We start from the raw sequence: 15,119 nt of genomic DNA, 5'->3' as shown, positions 1-15,119 counted from the left end.
CCTCCCATTGCTAAATCACTCCCTCGCCTTTGCCCTTAATTCCCACCGCGGCTCTGAACCCAGATTCAGGTTCCCTCGCAATCCACACCAGCACCCAAGTTCAAGCCTCGCGCGGCTCGGGGGGCGGGCCTACGAGAGCTAGGGGCGGGCGAGTGGGCGGGGACCAGAGAAGGGGGCGTGGTCGGAGTCCTGCCACCTTCCCCCGGGCCAGGAGCGCAGCCGCCGCCGCCGCCGCCGCCGCGTCCTCTCAGCCGCGCGCTCCGCCCGCTACCTCCGCCGCCGCCGCCGCAGCCCGGCCCTGGAGCGCGGAGCTGGGGGCACCGGCCTTGCAGCCTGTCCACCTTTCGGTTGCAGCGGGCATGGGGGACCGCTGAGAACGGACACTCCCTCCCTCTGGCACCTCCCCAGGCCACCGGCCCCTGGGCTCGGGCCCCCCACCTCGGCCACCTCTGGCCCCGAGTCCGGCGCCCGGCACGGCCCCCGGCTCTGCCCCTCCGGCCCTGAGCAGCGCGTCCCCGCCCCCCCCGCCCGCGCCTGGGACACCTGGGTCCCCCGGCGGCCCCTAGGAGAGGGGCGGGGGGGGGCATGAAGCCACTGGAGAAATTTTTGAAGAAGCAGACGTCGCAGCTGGCGGGGCGGACGGTGGCGGGAGGTCCCGGCGGGGGTCCGGGGAGCTGCGGCGGGCCCGGCGGGGGCGGGGGGCCCGGTGGGGGCGGGGGTCCGGGCGCCGGGCCGCGGCCGCTGCAGCGGCGTCAGAGCGTGTCTCGCCTGCTGCTCCCAGCTTTCCTCCGGGAGCACCCCACAGAGCCAGGGCTGGAGCCACCCCCCGAGGAGGAAGGGGGAGAGCCCGTGGGGGTCTCGGAAGAGCCGGGCAACGGGGGTCCCTGCTGGCTGCAGCTAGAGGAGGTGCCCGGGCCCGGGCCGCTCGGGGGTGGGGGACCCCTGCGCTCCCCTTCTTCGTACTCCTCAGATGAGCTGTCCCCAGGCGAGCCTCTGACTTCGCCCCCCTGGGCCCCCCTGGGCGCCCCTGAGCGGCCGGAGCATCTTCTGAACCGGGTTCTGGAGCGGCTGGCCGGAGGGGCCACCAGGGACAGCGGCGCCTCAGGTAAGGTGGGCTTGCTCCTCCATCCAGGAGCAAGGGGGGCCCCCTGCTTCCTCTTCTTACCCTTGGAGAGTGGGGATGGCTCTGTGTTCGGAGGGGTCCTCCCAGAGTGAGCCAAGCCTCAGATGCATCCTTGCACAGAGGAGAAGCTGCAGTGCCCACCTTCTTCCCCATGGCAGCCTCACCCACCGAGGGACAAGCCGAGCCTCCTCCTTGCCTCCAGACACCCTTCTGCTCCCCCGGACATTTTTAGCCAATCTCTCCTATGGGTCCCTGCTGTTGACTGCCTCCTCCTGTGCCCTCAAAGTAGGGCCTGACACACTAAGATGGAAGCTAACCAGCACAGCCCGTGCCACCCTCCAGACATGCCAAGGCCTGAAAATCCTGACAGGAGGCCCTGACTGTGTAGAAGTTCCAGAGCACAAGCCGACCCACTTGGAGGGGTTAGTTAGCATAGATAGACACAGGGCAGGACTGCCTCTGGGGCTGGGCAGAGGGATGCGTTGTCCTTATTAGCTTGATGTATGGTGCCCTTAATAGCTTGATGATGGCTAACGTTCTACTTGCCGGTGGGCTCAGAAGCTGTTAACTGACAGGAGGAATTTGGGGGACAGGTACCAAGGTCTGGCAACATCCAGAAGGGTCTGGGCTTCTCCAGCTCCCACACTTCTGGTGGCAGGCCTCAGCACATTGCCTCTTAAAAAAAAAATAACCACACCCTGGAGACTTACTCCCTAAAGGATGATGCTACTTCACCCCTCCCCACCCGCACCTTATTAAGAGGCCTTTGAGGAGAGTGGGGCCCCAAATTGCCAGTTAGTGCAGCAGAAGATATAAGGGTCCTTAGGTATATCTCTAATCATTTGACTAGGCTTAGGAGCTCTAATTGAGACCCTAACCACAGGAGGTTTACACCTGCTTCATTCAGCCTAGTGGTATGGAGTGAGTACCATTCCCCTCAATTTTGGGATTTTATTTTATTTATTTATTTATTTATTTTTATCAAGGTCTGGGTCCTCTCCTTTGGCTCAGGCTACAGTTGCCCTGGGGAGCTGACACCTTTTGGATTTAATTAGAAAAAAATATCAGACACACACACAGCTCTTCTAACCATAACTTCCCGCCTACACCACACACCCTGTGTCTCTATGACACATTCCCTGGGGAGGCTGTGCATTGGACCAGAGCCTGCTTTGAAAGAGACAGATGCCAAACTGTAGCCCCCATATCAGCATCTCCCCCACTCTGCCCCATCTTCCTCTTCCTTTGCTCTGGCTTCGCCTCTTATGAGATAAAGAAGTGGGGAAGGATGTCAGGCTTCCCTGTTCCTTGTCCCCATTTCCTAGAGCTGAGAGTCAGGACTGGAGGCTCTCTGGCTCACTTTTAGAACAGAGTTTCTGGATGGAGAGGAAAAGGATAAAGCTTTCTTTCCCCCTTCACAGGAGCTCTGCCTGGTCTGCTCCAGGGTAAGATTTCTGAATTGTCACCCATAGTATCTGGCCTAGCAGGCTGAGTCCCGAGAGTAACTGGTTTGGGAACCCCAGACCAGTCCCAGAGTGAATGGGAATCAGCTTAATTTGCCACTCTCATATTTCTGACTCAATTCATGGTCGCAAGCTTCATTGGTTTCCTGTCAGAGTGTGTAACACTGATTATAGAAAGTCCTCCACAACTAGCCAGAGACGTTCAAATGTCTAGGCAGCCCATCTTTTTTTTTTTTTTTTTGTCAGTCGTGGGGCTTGAACTCTGGGCTTGGGCACTGTCCCTGCGCTCTTCAGCTCAAGGCTAGTGCTCTACCGCTTGAACCACAGTGCCACTTCCGGTTTTCTAGTGGTTTATTGGAGATAAGAGTCTCACAGACTTTCTTGCCCAGGCTGGCTTTGAACTGTGATCCTCAGATCTCAGTCTCCTTAGTAGCTAGGATTACAGGCGTGAGCCACTGGCGCCTGGCAAGGCAGCCCATCTAACCACAGCCCTGATACTCTGCTTACCTTGGGAAATTGATAAAAAGAACTAAGATTCAAGAGTCTAGGTTCTTCCAGCTCCAGGCAAGTCCCTTCTAGCTCTGGGATTAGCTCAGTTTCTCCCTTCCCCTCTCTTCCTTCCCCCCCCCCCATACTTTTTTTTAATTTTAAGACAGGGCCTCACTCTGTAGCCCAGGCTAACTTCAAATTCAATATCCTCCTGCCTCTACCTCCTGAATCCTGGAATTACAGGCATGTACCACTATGCCCAGATAGATCTCAGTTTCTTATTTGTGAAATGAAACAGTTGAAGTACATGATCATGTGTTGCTTTTCCTCCATCTTCATGGCTAGAATTGGCAACAGGGCATGGTAAGCCAAAGGTTGTCAGAAACCTTGCTTTGGTCTGGAGCAGTGCTGGAGGACTTGGCCCTAACCTGTCCTGCTAAGGACACCTGGCTCCCTCCCTGTGCCCTGCCTGTCTCTGTATGCCAGGCAGCCCTGCCCCACCCCAGGGCTGGCTGCAAGTCAGGGCAACCTTGTACCCGGCTGACTGGCTGAGCCAGGCCCAGATGGGTGTGGATGGAAAAGGGTGGTGAAGTGAGCCCCTCCCCTTCTCCTTCCATCATTAACCCTTCCACCTCTGGGCACCCAAAGGACACAGAGTTTCTATTTAAAGGCTCTGAGATCAAACAAGTAGCAGTTGTTCCCCTCTCCCTTTTAATGGGGCTGGTTCCCACCTGCCTGGTTAGAACACAGAGCTGTGAGGTAGGAATTGAGGAGGGCAGAGGGACACATATCCATACCTATTCATACACGCCTGACCTTAACCTTGTGTTTGGAAGTTCTCTGTCCAGAGACCTTTCTATGGGTTCCTTTTGTTTTTCTTTTTCTTTTCTTTTTCTTTTTTGGCAGATCTCAGGCATGGTGTATTATCTTCTGACCAACTTCCCACACATTCTGAAGAGAAGTATACATGGCCAGCAAAGGCGCAATCCCTCCCCACCCCCAGCTGCCTTGGCAGCTGCCAGCCCCACCCCCGCAGCGGCTGCCCAGAAACTTCACACATGTGTGTGCGCATGTGCAGAGCATGACAGAGCAGGTGGCCATGGCTCCAGCCTGGCTAAAGAGAACTGACCCTCAGAGGCAAGAGAAAGGAGTGCATGGTTTCCAGTCTGGTTCTGGAAGTGCCCTCCTGACATCCTTGGCACCTATTGATCTCCACAGATATCCTGCTGGATGACATCGTTCTCACCCATTCCCTCTTTATCCCAACGGAGAAATTCCTGCAAGAGCTACACCAGTAATATCCTTTTGTGGAGTTTGTAAAGAGCAGGACAGGAGGGAGCCACTTCTTCCATACTATGTGACCTTGTAGCCCAAGCTCTCCCTTAGAAAATGTACCCAACCTTTCAATTCACCAGTTATGTGACCTTGTACAGACCACCTCCTGTCCTGCAGCCTCAGTTTCCCCTTCTAAAAAATGGATGTAAACAGCTGTTGCCCTGCCTACCTGTGGGCTGCACTGAAGATCAATCTGATAACAGATGTGTGTGGGCGTGCTTTGTAGATTGTAGAAATCTATACAGATGTAAGGTGTTATTATTCCATAGAGGGTACCTCTCTCCCCATGGTGGATTATTGCTGTAAACATCTGGCTGTCCAGTATGTTATTACACAGTCTGATGTCAACATCAAGTTAAGGCTGTGCTTCAGTAGGGTCTGCTGGAGCTGAGCCACTGGCTGGCCTATTTATTGGGTCCCATAAACAATTGGCCTCTCACTAAGTTGTTTTAGAACCTAGTTGTAAATGTCAGGCCATTGAGTATAGTATCATAGGCTCTCTTAGAAACATCAGGCCTCTAATGATGTAAAATCAGGTTTGTAGACTCTACTGTGAGCTACAGACCCTAGGTTGGCCAGTGGTTAGAGGGGTCCTGGAATAGTTTCCTCAAGTGAAAGGCAGTAGCTAAATTGTGACCTACTCTGAGCAGAAACATGGCTAGCACAGAAGAGGGTTTTGGCTCCAGGATCTCTAAACCTACTTTCTCCCTAGCCCCTAGTCCAGAATATTTGGGGGCCATTTGTCCTGCCACTGTCTCTCTTTCTGAATTTCCTCCAGTCTGCTTTCCTAGAACTTTTTCTTAACTTAGGGGTCAGCTTTGTTCAGGCAAAGGGTGTCGAGGGCCCTGAGGGGCTGGGCCGAAAGCAGGCCTGTCTAGCTATGCTCCTCCATTTCTTGGACACTTACCAGGGGCTGCTGCAAGAGGAAGAGGGGGCCGGCCACATCATCAAGGTGCGCCTGTGGAAGAAAAAGTGGGTGAGGCTGGGCACTGGTGGCTCATGCCTGTAATCCTAGCTACTTGGTTTGAAGTCAGCCTGTGCAGAAAAGTCCATAAGAATCTTGTCTCTAATAAACAAAAGTTGAGAGTGGAACTGTGACTCTAGTGGGTAGAGTACTAGCCTTGGGCAAAAAAAGCTCAGGGACAGTGCCCAGGCCCTGAGTTCAAGCCACAATAGCCGTATGCATGCAACACACACACACACACACACACACACACACACAAAGTAGGTGAACAGGCTATCCACTGTAGAAGGGGGTCTCTCTGAAAGATGCACACTCCTTCAGTTAGATACCTAAAGCAAAATATGCCAGTGGGCCCTAGATTTTATGGTTCTTCTATGCTCTGTGGTATAGAGGGAGAACCCATCACAGTCCCTGCAGGGAATGGTCCTTGGCATGAGACCCCTGCCCTTACCTTCTCTGTCCTTTTCTCAGGATCTGTACCTGCTAATTATGAAGGATGAGTCCCTTTATCAAGACCTCCGAGAGGACACACTGAGGCTGCATCAGCTTGTGGAGACAGTGGAGCTAAAGTGAGAGGGAATGAACTGGGGGAGGGGACAGGAGAAAAGTTCCCCTAATTATTCTATTACAGGGGCTACCTCTGGCCTTGTGGCTTCAGGTTTTCATTCCTTTCTTTTACTGGAAGGTGATACAAAACATCATTACCAGCCTCCTCCTCTCCACCATCTTTGGAACAAAACCTTGCAATATAGCCCAGGCTGGCCTCAAACTCATGATTTTTCTGCTTCCCCCTCTCAAATGCTAGGATTATAGCCTTGTACCACCACACTCAGATTTAGTCTTTCTAATTTTTTTTTTTTTTTTTTGGGTCCAGTCGTGGGGCCTGAACTCTGGGCCTGGGCGCTGTCCCTCAGCTCTTCAGATCAAGGCTAGAGCTCTACCACTTGAGCCACAGCGCCACTTCCGGCTTTTTCATTTTGCTTATGTGGTGCTGAGGAATTGAACCCAGGGCCTCAGGCATGCAAGGCAAGCACTCTACCACTGAGCTATCTTCCCAGCCCCAGTCTTTCTAATTTTTTTTCTTGACTATTATCCCATGCATTTGTCTGTCAATTCAATGATGTACTGGCAAATATTTAACAATCAGTACTTCTGGAGAAAGATCCCTGATTTGTAGCTTCTGCTGACTTTGTAGTGGAAATTTTTTCATTATGGTTGGTTTCAAGCTATCAACATCATATCACTGAATGTGGAGTTGGGAAGAGATGAGAGAAGCTTGGTTTTATATAGTTATTTCCACCACACTGATACAAACATTTAAATAACCTAGAGAGGCTGGTGCTGTTGGCTTATGCCTATAATCCCAGCTACTCTGGAGACTGAGATCTGAAGATCTTGGTTGAAGCCAGCTTGGGCAGAGAAACCCAAGGGACTCTTATATCCAGTAATCAGCAAATGACTGGAGGAGGTGTGGCTCATTTGGGTGAAGCACCACCTTTGAGCAAAAAAGAACAAGAGGCAAGCCCCAGCACCAGCATCCCCCCAAAGAAAAGAGATTTAATAAACCTGGAGAATATAGATAATAAACTGTGGAAAAACAACTAGGAAAGTATTTTTTTTTGTCAGTTGTGGGGCTCTTTCACTCAAGGCTAGTACTCTACCACTTCAATCTACAGAGCCTCTTCTGGTTTTCTGGTGGTGAATTGTAGATAAGAGTCTCATGTACTCTCCTGCCTAAGCTGGCTTTGAACTATGATCCTCAGATTTCAGCTTTCAGAGTAACTAGGATTACAAGTGTGAGCCACCAATGCTTGGCTGAAAGTAACTATCTTTTTTATAACTTATTTGATAATTTATTTGACCATAAGTTTCTAAACATACACATTCTCTCTCTCTCTCTCTTTCTCTCTTACATACACACACACACACAATGGCTGTGTTTATATTTTCCCCAAATTGATCTTGCAAGCCAATTTGAGCTGGCTTTAGGACACCCCTATATCCATTCATCTTCTTTTTCCTCCTCCTCCTCCTCCTCCTCTTCCTCTTCCTCCTGCTCCTCCTTCTCCTCCTTCTTTCTCCAGTCCTGGGGCTTGAACTCAAGGCCTGGGCACTGTCCGTGAACTTCTACTTGAGCCACAGCACTACTTCTGGCTCTTTCTGTTTATGTGGTACTGAGGAATCAAACCTAGGGCTTCCTGTATGTTAGGCATGCACTCTTCCACTAAGCTACATTTCCAGACCTCATCTCTTCTTTCAGTCTCTCTCCATTCTTAGCCCTACAATTCTTGTGTAGGCCTCCTGATCTCTCACCTGGATTATTGCCACAATCTCTTCCCAAGGGTTTCAGCTTGTGTACTTACATTTTTCTCCTTTCTCTATGTTGACACCAGAGAGATCTTTCAAGCTTATCAAATGATGCCATTTTTACCCCTGTTCCAGAAGCATCTATGCTTCCCCACTATCTAAGAAACAGTTAAATGTCCTAGCACAGCACTCAACATCTCCTTCTTCTGATCCTTCCTGTCTCATCTCCCTCCACCCTGTATAGTCCATCTCTCTGAACACCTATGCTTTACCAATTCCAACTTCCTGCTGTCAGTTACATAGCCTTCCCAGAATACCCTTCTCCCGCACTTTCTCTTTCTATTTCCTTCAAGGTCAGATAAAATGCCATCTTCTCCCTGGAAACTTTTCAGAGCCTCCTTTTAGGAATAACTCTCTTCCTCTCCCACACCAAGATCACTCTTCTGTACCTTTGTCACCAACACCTCCTTGGTGTTAGAAGTATTTGTATACACGTCTGTCTCCCTCCCAGACTGTGAAGTCCTTGTCAGCAAAATTCAGCAAACGCTTGACGGCCTACCACCTACTATGTGCCAAGAAATGTGTTATGCTCTAGAGGAGAAAAAAAAAATCAGTAAGAACTAATCCCAGTTCTCAAATGCTCTCAGTCTGGTAGAAGAGATAAGACATGAACATAAAAATATTGTCCTGATGTTCCACAGCAGTCGAGACAAGGAAGAAACCTTTCCTGGTGGGTGAATGGGTCAGAAAAGTATCCTTGAGAGAGATGGCATTTGATTTGTTGGGTCTCTTGTATAGGTTCCCATGATGGTCATTGTCCTCCCTTCTGACCCCTTTATTCATCTTCTCAAGCTGTAGCTGGTGCATCCTTGACCCAATTCCAGTATCCCTACTTAAAGGTCCTGCCTGGTGCTCTATGTGCCTGGCAGGGCTTGCTCATGCCTGGCTGTGTCCATGCCAGGATTCCAGAGGAGAGCCAGCCGCCCAGCAAGCAGGTTAAACCACTCTTCCGTCACTTCCGCCGGATAGATTCCTGTCTGCAGACCCGAGTTGCCTTTCGAGGCTCAGATGAAAGTGAGTGTGGGCAGTAGGGGGACAGTGGCTCAGAGGCATATATAAGATCTCTAGGTTTTGAGTACCCTCAGTAGCATCTCCCCATGCAGTTGAAGAAATCCCTTGTTTAAAAAATGTAATTTTAGGGCTGGGAAGGTGGCTCAGTGGTAGAGCACTTGCCTTGCATGCATGAGGCCCTGGGTTTGATTCCTCAGCACCACATAAGCAAAAAGAAAAAAGCCGGAAGTGGCGCTGTGGCTCAAGTGGCAGAGCGCTAGCCTTGAGCTGAAGAGCTGAGGGACAGCACCCAGGCCCAGAGTTCAGGCCCCACAACCAGACCCAAAAAAAAAAAAAATGTAATTTTAGGGCTGGGAAGTTGGCTCAGTGGTAGAGTACTTGCCTCGCATGCATGAGGCCCTGGGTTTGATTCCTTAGTACCGCATAAGCAGAAAAAAACAGGAAGTGGTGCTGTGGCTCAAGTGGTAGGGTGCTAGCCTTAAGCTGAAGAGCTGAGGGACAGCACCCAGGCCCAGAGTTCAGCCCCCACAACCAACAAAAACAAAAAAGTAACTTTATTGTTATTACAAAGGTGTTGTACAGAGGGGTTACCATTTCATAATTCAGTATGAGTACATTTCTTTTTGATCAATGTCACCCCTTAAGGAACCCCTTTTATAGCGTCTATAAAGACCAGCCTCTGATGCGGAACTACCCTGGAGGGGCCTGTGCTGGGGCAGCTTCTCTACTCTTTTGAAAAGCTACTTTCCTGTCTCTGTGCAGTCTTCTGCCGGGTTTACATGCCTGACCACTCTTACGTGACCATACGCAGCCGCCTCTCAGCATCTGTGCAGGACATTCTGGGCTCTGTGACAGAGAAGCTGCAGTATTCAGAAGAACCTGCAGGACGTGAGGATTCCCTCATCCTGGTAGCTGTGGCCTCCTCAGGAGGTGTGAATCAGCACTCTGGGGTAGGGGTAGAGATTAAATTCTAGACTTTTGCTACTCAAAAAGTCATCCCAGACCAGCTTCATATTCATCACCTGGGAGAGTGTTAAAATGCAGCATTTCAGACCTGCTGGGTCAAAACCTGAATCTGGACAAGATCCCCAAGGAAATTCCTATGCATATTATTAAAGTTTGGTACAGCTAGGTGTCAGTGGCTTACACCTATAATCCTAGCTACTCAGGAGGCTGAGATGTTAGCATCATGGTTCAAAGCCAGCCTGGGCAGCAAAATCCAGGAGACTCTTATTTCCAATTAACCTCCAGAAAACCAGAAGTGGTGCTCAAAGTGGTAGAATGCTAGCCTTGAGCAAAAAAAGCTCCTGGATGGTGCCCAAGTTCTGAGTTCAAGCCCCATGGTGCCCAAGTTCTGAGTTCAAGCCCCATGACCAACAACAACAAAAAAAACCCAAACAATAAAGTTTGGGAATCACTGATCCAGGACCTTTGGGCTATGACCTACCCAGGGATTGCGCTCTAGTCTTACCCTCTTAAACATCTAAGATGCTTCATTTTTCAGGCTGAAGACAGGGTAGATTCCAATTCTTTGGGAAGAGAAAATAATGTAGCATAGCCTCTTTCTTTTCTTTTTTGAGAGTGGGTCTCCTATGTAGCCCAGGCTACTCTGGAATTACAGTCCTCCTGCCTCAACCTCCTGAGTGCTGAGATTACAAGCATGCATCACCATGCCTGTTTTGACCTTATTTACCTCTAAGGAAAAGAAAATTCCTGCCTTCCCCGTGTCACAGGGCTAAAAGAATGTGAGAACTGTAAGAGAACGTGCTAGAAAGGGAAAAGGTTCTAAATGCAAAAGAAATCATTTGACACATTTCAGATAAATACAGCACAAACTGGTGATGAGTCCCACTAGTGTAGACAGCTTCAGTGCAGGGTTATGAGTATTTGGATGGGAGTGGCATTGGTGGCCTGGCAGTGTGGCCGAAGCTAAGGCTAACAGCCTGTTCTCCTGCAGAGAAGGTCCTGCTCCAACCCACTGAAGACTGTGTTTTCACCACGCTGGGCATCAACAGCCATCTGTTTGCCTGCACTCGTGACAGCTATGAGGCCCTGGTAAGAGCTCCTTCTTCACCAGGCTTTGGCTGGGGTGAGGCCCGAGGCATGTTTGGGAGCTGTCTTCATCCTGCCACTGGCAGTACAGTCCCTGTACCCCTGTCTGCCCCTAGGTACCCCTCCCTGAGGAGATTCAGGTCTCCCCTGGAGACACAGAGATCCACCGAGTGGAGCCGGAGGATGTGGCCAACCACCTCACTGTCTTCCACTGGGAACTGTTCCGATGTGTTCATGAGGTGGGTTAAGCTGGTGCTGGGTAGGCAAAGGCCAAAGGGAGAAAAGTATCATTGAGGGTCAGTGCTTGTAGCAAAACTTTCTGGCTAGAAGCTCACTGGCAGCATGCCCTTGGGCAATGCTCAGCCATAACCTCTCCAGGCCTTTATACCCTTATCTGAAAAAAAAAAATTGGCAAAGAGATTTCATAGCAGAATGGTTCAGGGCCTAAGCTAGCTGCTTGCATAGAACCTGACACAGGATTAGCATCTTTTTAAAATATTTACTATTAAAGAAATATAAGTGGGCCGATGGTGGCTCATGCCTATAATTCTAGCTACCCAGGAGGCTGAGATCTGAGGATCTCAGTTCTGAAGTCAGCCCAGGAAAGGTGAATCTGTGAGATACTTATCTGTAATTAACTACCAACAGCTGGAAGTAGAACTGCAGCTCAAGTGATAGAGTGCCAGGTATGAGCTAGAAAAGCTCAGGGACAGCACTCAGGCCCTGAATTTAAAATTTAAGTCCCAGTACTGACACACATGTCCCCTCAAACACACCAAAAAAAAAAAAAGAGGAGGAGGAGGAGGTAGAGGAGGAAGAGGAAGAAGCCGAGATCTGAGGATTGCAGTTTGAAGCCAGCCTGGGCAGGAAAGGCTGTGAGACTCTTATCTCTAATAAACTACTCAGGAAAAGCCAGAGGTAGTCTTGTGGCTCAAGTGATAGAGTGCTAGCCTTGAGCAAAAGCAGCTCAGGGATAGCACCTAGGCCCTGTGTTCAAATCCTAGAAATGGAAAAAAATAAAATAAAAGGTAGTGACAATTCAGATGGTTGTTTCAAGGATAAATCAGCCTTCAGAAAATGTTGGCAGGGCTGGGAAGGTGGCTCAGTGGTAGAGCACTTGTCTTGCATGCATGAGGCCCTGGATTCGATTCCTCAGCACCACATAAGCAGAAAAAAGCCGGAAGTGGTGCTATGGCTCAAGTTGTAGAGTGCTAGCCTTGAGCTGAACAGCTGAGGGACTGTGCCCAGGCCCAGAGTTCAGGCCTCACGACCGGACCAAAAAAAAAAAAAAGAAAATGCTGGCACTGGGTTGGGAATGTGGCTTAGTGGTAGAGTGTTTGCCTAGCATGCATGAAGCTCAGGGTTCCATTCCTTATTACCACATAAACAGAAAAAGCCAGCAGAGGCACTGTGGCTCAAGTAATACAGTACTAGCCTTGAGCAGAAAGCTCAGAGACAGTGCCCAGACCTGAGTTCAAACCCCAGGACTGGCAAAAAAAAAAAAAAAAAGAAAGAAAGAAAGAAAATGCCTGGTACTTAGTAAGTGCTCATAGATAGAATGCTATTAATGGTGGTTGTCTCCTGCCTTTCTCCTTCCCTGCTCTCCCTTGGCTGCCATTTTCTGCCACTGTGGGTGCAGCTGGAGTTTGTGGACTATGTGTTCCATGGGGAGCGTGGGCGCCGGGAGACAGCCAACCTGGAGCTGCTACTACAGCGCTGCAGCGAGGTCACACACTGGGTGGCCACCGAGGTGCTGCTCTGTGAGGCCCCAGGGAAACGTGCACAGCTGCTCAAGAAGTTCATCAAGATCGCTGCCATGTGAGTGTGGGTCAGGCTGAATGAGGGTTGCAGTCATCTGACATCCTGCCCTGACTGACCTCCCTCTGTCCCTGCAGCTGCAAGCAGAACCAGGACCTTCTGTCCTTCTACGCTGTTGTCATGGGGCTGGACAACGCAGCTGTCAGCCGTCTGCGGCTTACCTGGGAGGTAAGGAGATACCTCCCTTCCCCTTCCTTCCATCAAGATGGCTCAAACTACCCCACATAGGGGATCTTAGCATCCTGAGTTCCCCCCACCCATGGGGGGTGGGTCCTTAGGGATAGCTTGTGGGGAGCCTGTGCCTGTTGGAAACAGACTCTCCTCTCCAAATACAGCCCCAGGACATATATAGATGGCTTGACTCAGGTCTTGGCAAATTAGTGAAAAGCCAGAATTGCAGCATGAGTGGCTTGGCTATGGAGTCTGAAGTTTCAGCCTCTGTGTAGTGGGGCACCTGTGTACATAGCACCTGCATAAGCAGAGGTCTCACCCCAGAATGAACTTATCCCTTCTGGAAGTAGCCACAGATGGACTTCTCTACTTCCTCACCCACCAGCTTCCCAACCTCTATAAGATAGGCAAGACTTTACCCCCTCCAGTGCTGGAGATGAGTCACATGCTGCCTTGAAACCCAAGAAGCTCCACTCTGATATTCCTTCTCCTTTCACACTCTGCAGAAGCTGCCAGGGAAATTCAAGAACTTGTTCCGCAAATTTGAGAACCTGACGGTGAGTGGGTTTAGCTTTCATCTGTCCTTGGACTTACACCCTTGTTCCTGGAAACCCCCTGCCTTAAGCTTCATGTGCAGGGTTTTTCATTTCTGAGAATCCCCCTTCCCACCATTCAGGGATGGAAGGATTGCAACCCTGCTTTCCTTAGAAGAGAGGGTAGTCAAGTCTCTCCTACCACACCCCTAGCTAGGCACTCATAATCCCCCCCCCCAAAGGAATAAAGAAAAATGGGAGAGAAGGAGTGAGGGAGGAATGGAGGAAGATAGGGAAGGACATCTTGGGAGTATTATTGACCCGTTTCTGATCTATCCCTCTTCTGTGAAATAATAGGACCCCTGTAGGAACCACAAAAGCTACCGAGAAGTGATCTCCAAAATGAAGCCCCCTGTGATTCCCTTTGTACCGCTGATCCTCAAAGGTGAGAGTCACTTGCACACTGCAGAGTCACACTGTTCTGCTTCTGTCTGCAGTCCCTTCTTCCATGGCCCAGTTATGCATCTTAGTTCCCTCTTAGCTCAGCTTGTAGTTCTCACCCCAGACTGAGTGGGTTCTGGGGAAGGAGAACGGTACAGTGGCCAGATGAACTCCCCTGTTCTGTCCTGTCCTCACATTTAGCTTTCTCCCTCTGTCCCCACCTCCTAGACTTGACCTTCCTGCACGAGGGGAGTAAGACCCTTGTAGATGGTTTGGTGAACATCGAGAAGCTGGTGAGTAGTATTGCCAACCCCCATCCCATGAGTGAGGGGCTGTGTCCTCCCCCTCTCTCCTGTCACCTCCCTAAAATAGAAGCTTTCCTCTGTGGTGCCCAGCTTGCCTAACAGACTCCCGACTGTCTCCCTGGTGGCATCACTGTGGTAACCCACCCACAGGTGGCAAAGCTGATAGGCAGCTTGGGGCAATTACCTTCTCCTCTCCTGTTACCCTGATGCATCTCCTCAGTTGGTCTTTCTGAGGTCCCTCACAACTGGGGACTGGAAAAAGTAAAGCCAAGTTGGACAATGGAGTGGGAAAGTACCTTTTTGTGCCCTTTGGGAGCTTATTCCTTGTCACCCCCCAGCATTCAGTGGCCGAGAAAGTAAGGACTATTCGCAAATACCGGAGCAGGCCCCTCTGTGAGTACCTTGGGCTCTGAGGGGGATTTAGGGTTGAACTCTGGCTCAGTGGGAGGGCTCAGGGGGAACTCCCTGCTCATCTGTGTATCTCCTTACACTGGCCAGTTCTCCATTCTCTCCTTGGACTTTCTGCCAGACACCTGCATGCATGCACATGTATAGAGAAAGAAAGGAGACTGGGATCCTAACTACCTGTTCTTTCCCCCTTTCCCCCAGGCCTGGACATGGAGGCCTCCCCCCATCACCTGCAGACGAAGGCCTATGTGCGCCAATTTCAGGTCATCGACAACCAGAATCTCCTCTTCGAGCTCTCCTACAAGCTAGAGGCTAATAGTCAGTGAAAGTGGAGGGGCCTGGTCTCCCCTCACAGGGTCTTTGGCACCTGGCACTCAGCACTTTGCAAAATGTCCCAACCAACCCATATGGGATATCTTTCCCCTGGGGCAACTTTCTGCTCCAGAAAAGAAGAGATGGATGGACTTATAGGACTCCTAAGCCTTTTCATCCTGCTGAAAGTCACCCTTGTTCCTTCAAGTCCTAGCAATACTTTGCTGGTCCGCCCTCTCTAGGAAAGAAGGCCGAGGGCTCCTTCTTCTGTCCACTCCCACTGAGGTCTGGTCCAGAGATGGAGTTTCCAGTCTTTCTTCCCAAGCA

At 50.5% G+C, this 15,119-nt stretch overlaps 1 protein-coding gene across 1 annotated transcript; it reads left to right on the top strand.

The window, feature by feature from the left end:
* Positions 1 to 582: 582 nt before the first annotated feature.
* Positions 583 to 14,958, top strand: Rapgefl1 (Rap guanine nucleotide exchange factor like 1). The gene is made up of 15 exons (XM_042673637.1): positions 583 to 1,105; positions 4,294 to 4,372; positions 5,227 to 5,362; positions 5,846 to 5,943; positions 8,643 to 8,755; positions 9,515 to 9,682; positions 10,710 to 10,807; positions 10,921 to 11,043; positions 12,444 to 12,622; positions 12,700 to 12,790; positions 13,300 to 13,350; positions 13,684 to 13,771; positions 13,996 to 14,060; positions 14,411 to 14,465; positions 14,682 to 14,958. The coding sequence occupies exons 1-15, from the start codon at positions 586 to 588 to the stop codon at positions 14,804 to 14,806; spliced, it is 1,989 nt and encodes a 662-aa protein (XP_042529571.1). The 5' UTR covers positions 583 to 585; the 3' UTR covers positions 14,807 to 14,958.
* Positions 14,959 to 15,119: the final 161 nt, after the last annotated feature.

This window comes from Dipodomys spectabilis, unplaced genomic scaffold (genome assembly GCF_019054845.1).
Source record: "Dipodomys spectabilis isolate Male_0828 unplaced genomic scaffold, ASM1905484v1 ptg000018l, whole genome shotgun sequence".
Taxonomy (NCBI): Eukaryota; Metazoa; Chordata; class Mammalia; order Rodentia; family Heteromyidae; genus Dipodomys; species Dipodomys spectabilis.
Note: the sequence above shows the minus strand (reverse complement) of the source record. Positions and strands in the feature narration are given on the sequence as shown.

Excerpts from the sequence above, each read along its gene's own strand:
- Rapgefl1 (XM_042673637.1), top strand. The coding sequence starts at position 586 with ATGAAGCCACTGGAGAAATTTTTGAAGAAGCAGACGTCGCAGCTGGCG. Across the intron at positions 12,791-13,299 it reads GTCTGCGGCTTACCTGGGAG|AAGCTGCCAGGGAAATTCAA; the intron begins GTAAGGAGATAC and ends CACACTCTGCAG. Across the intron at positions 14,466-14,681 it reads ATACCGGAGCAGGCCCCTCT|GCCTGGACATGGAGGCCTCC; the intron begins GTGAGTACCTTG and ends CCTTTCCCCCAG.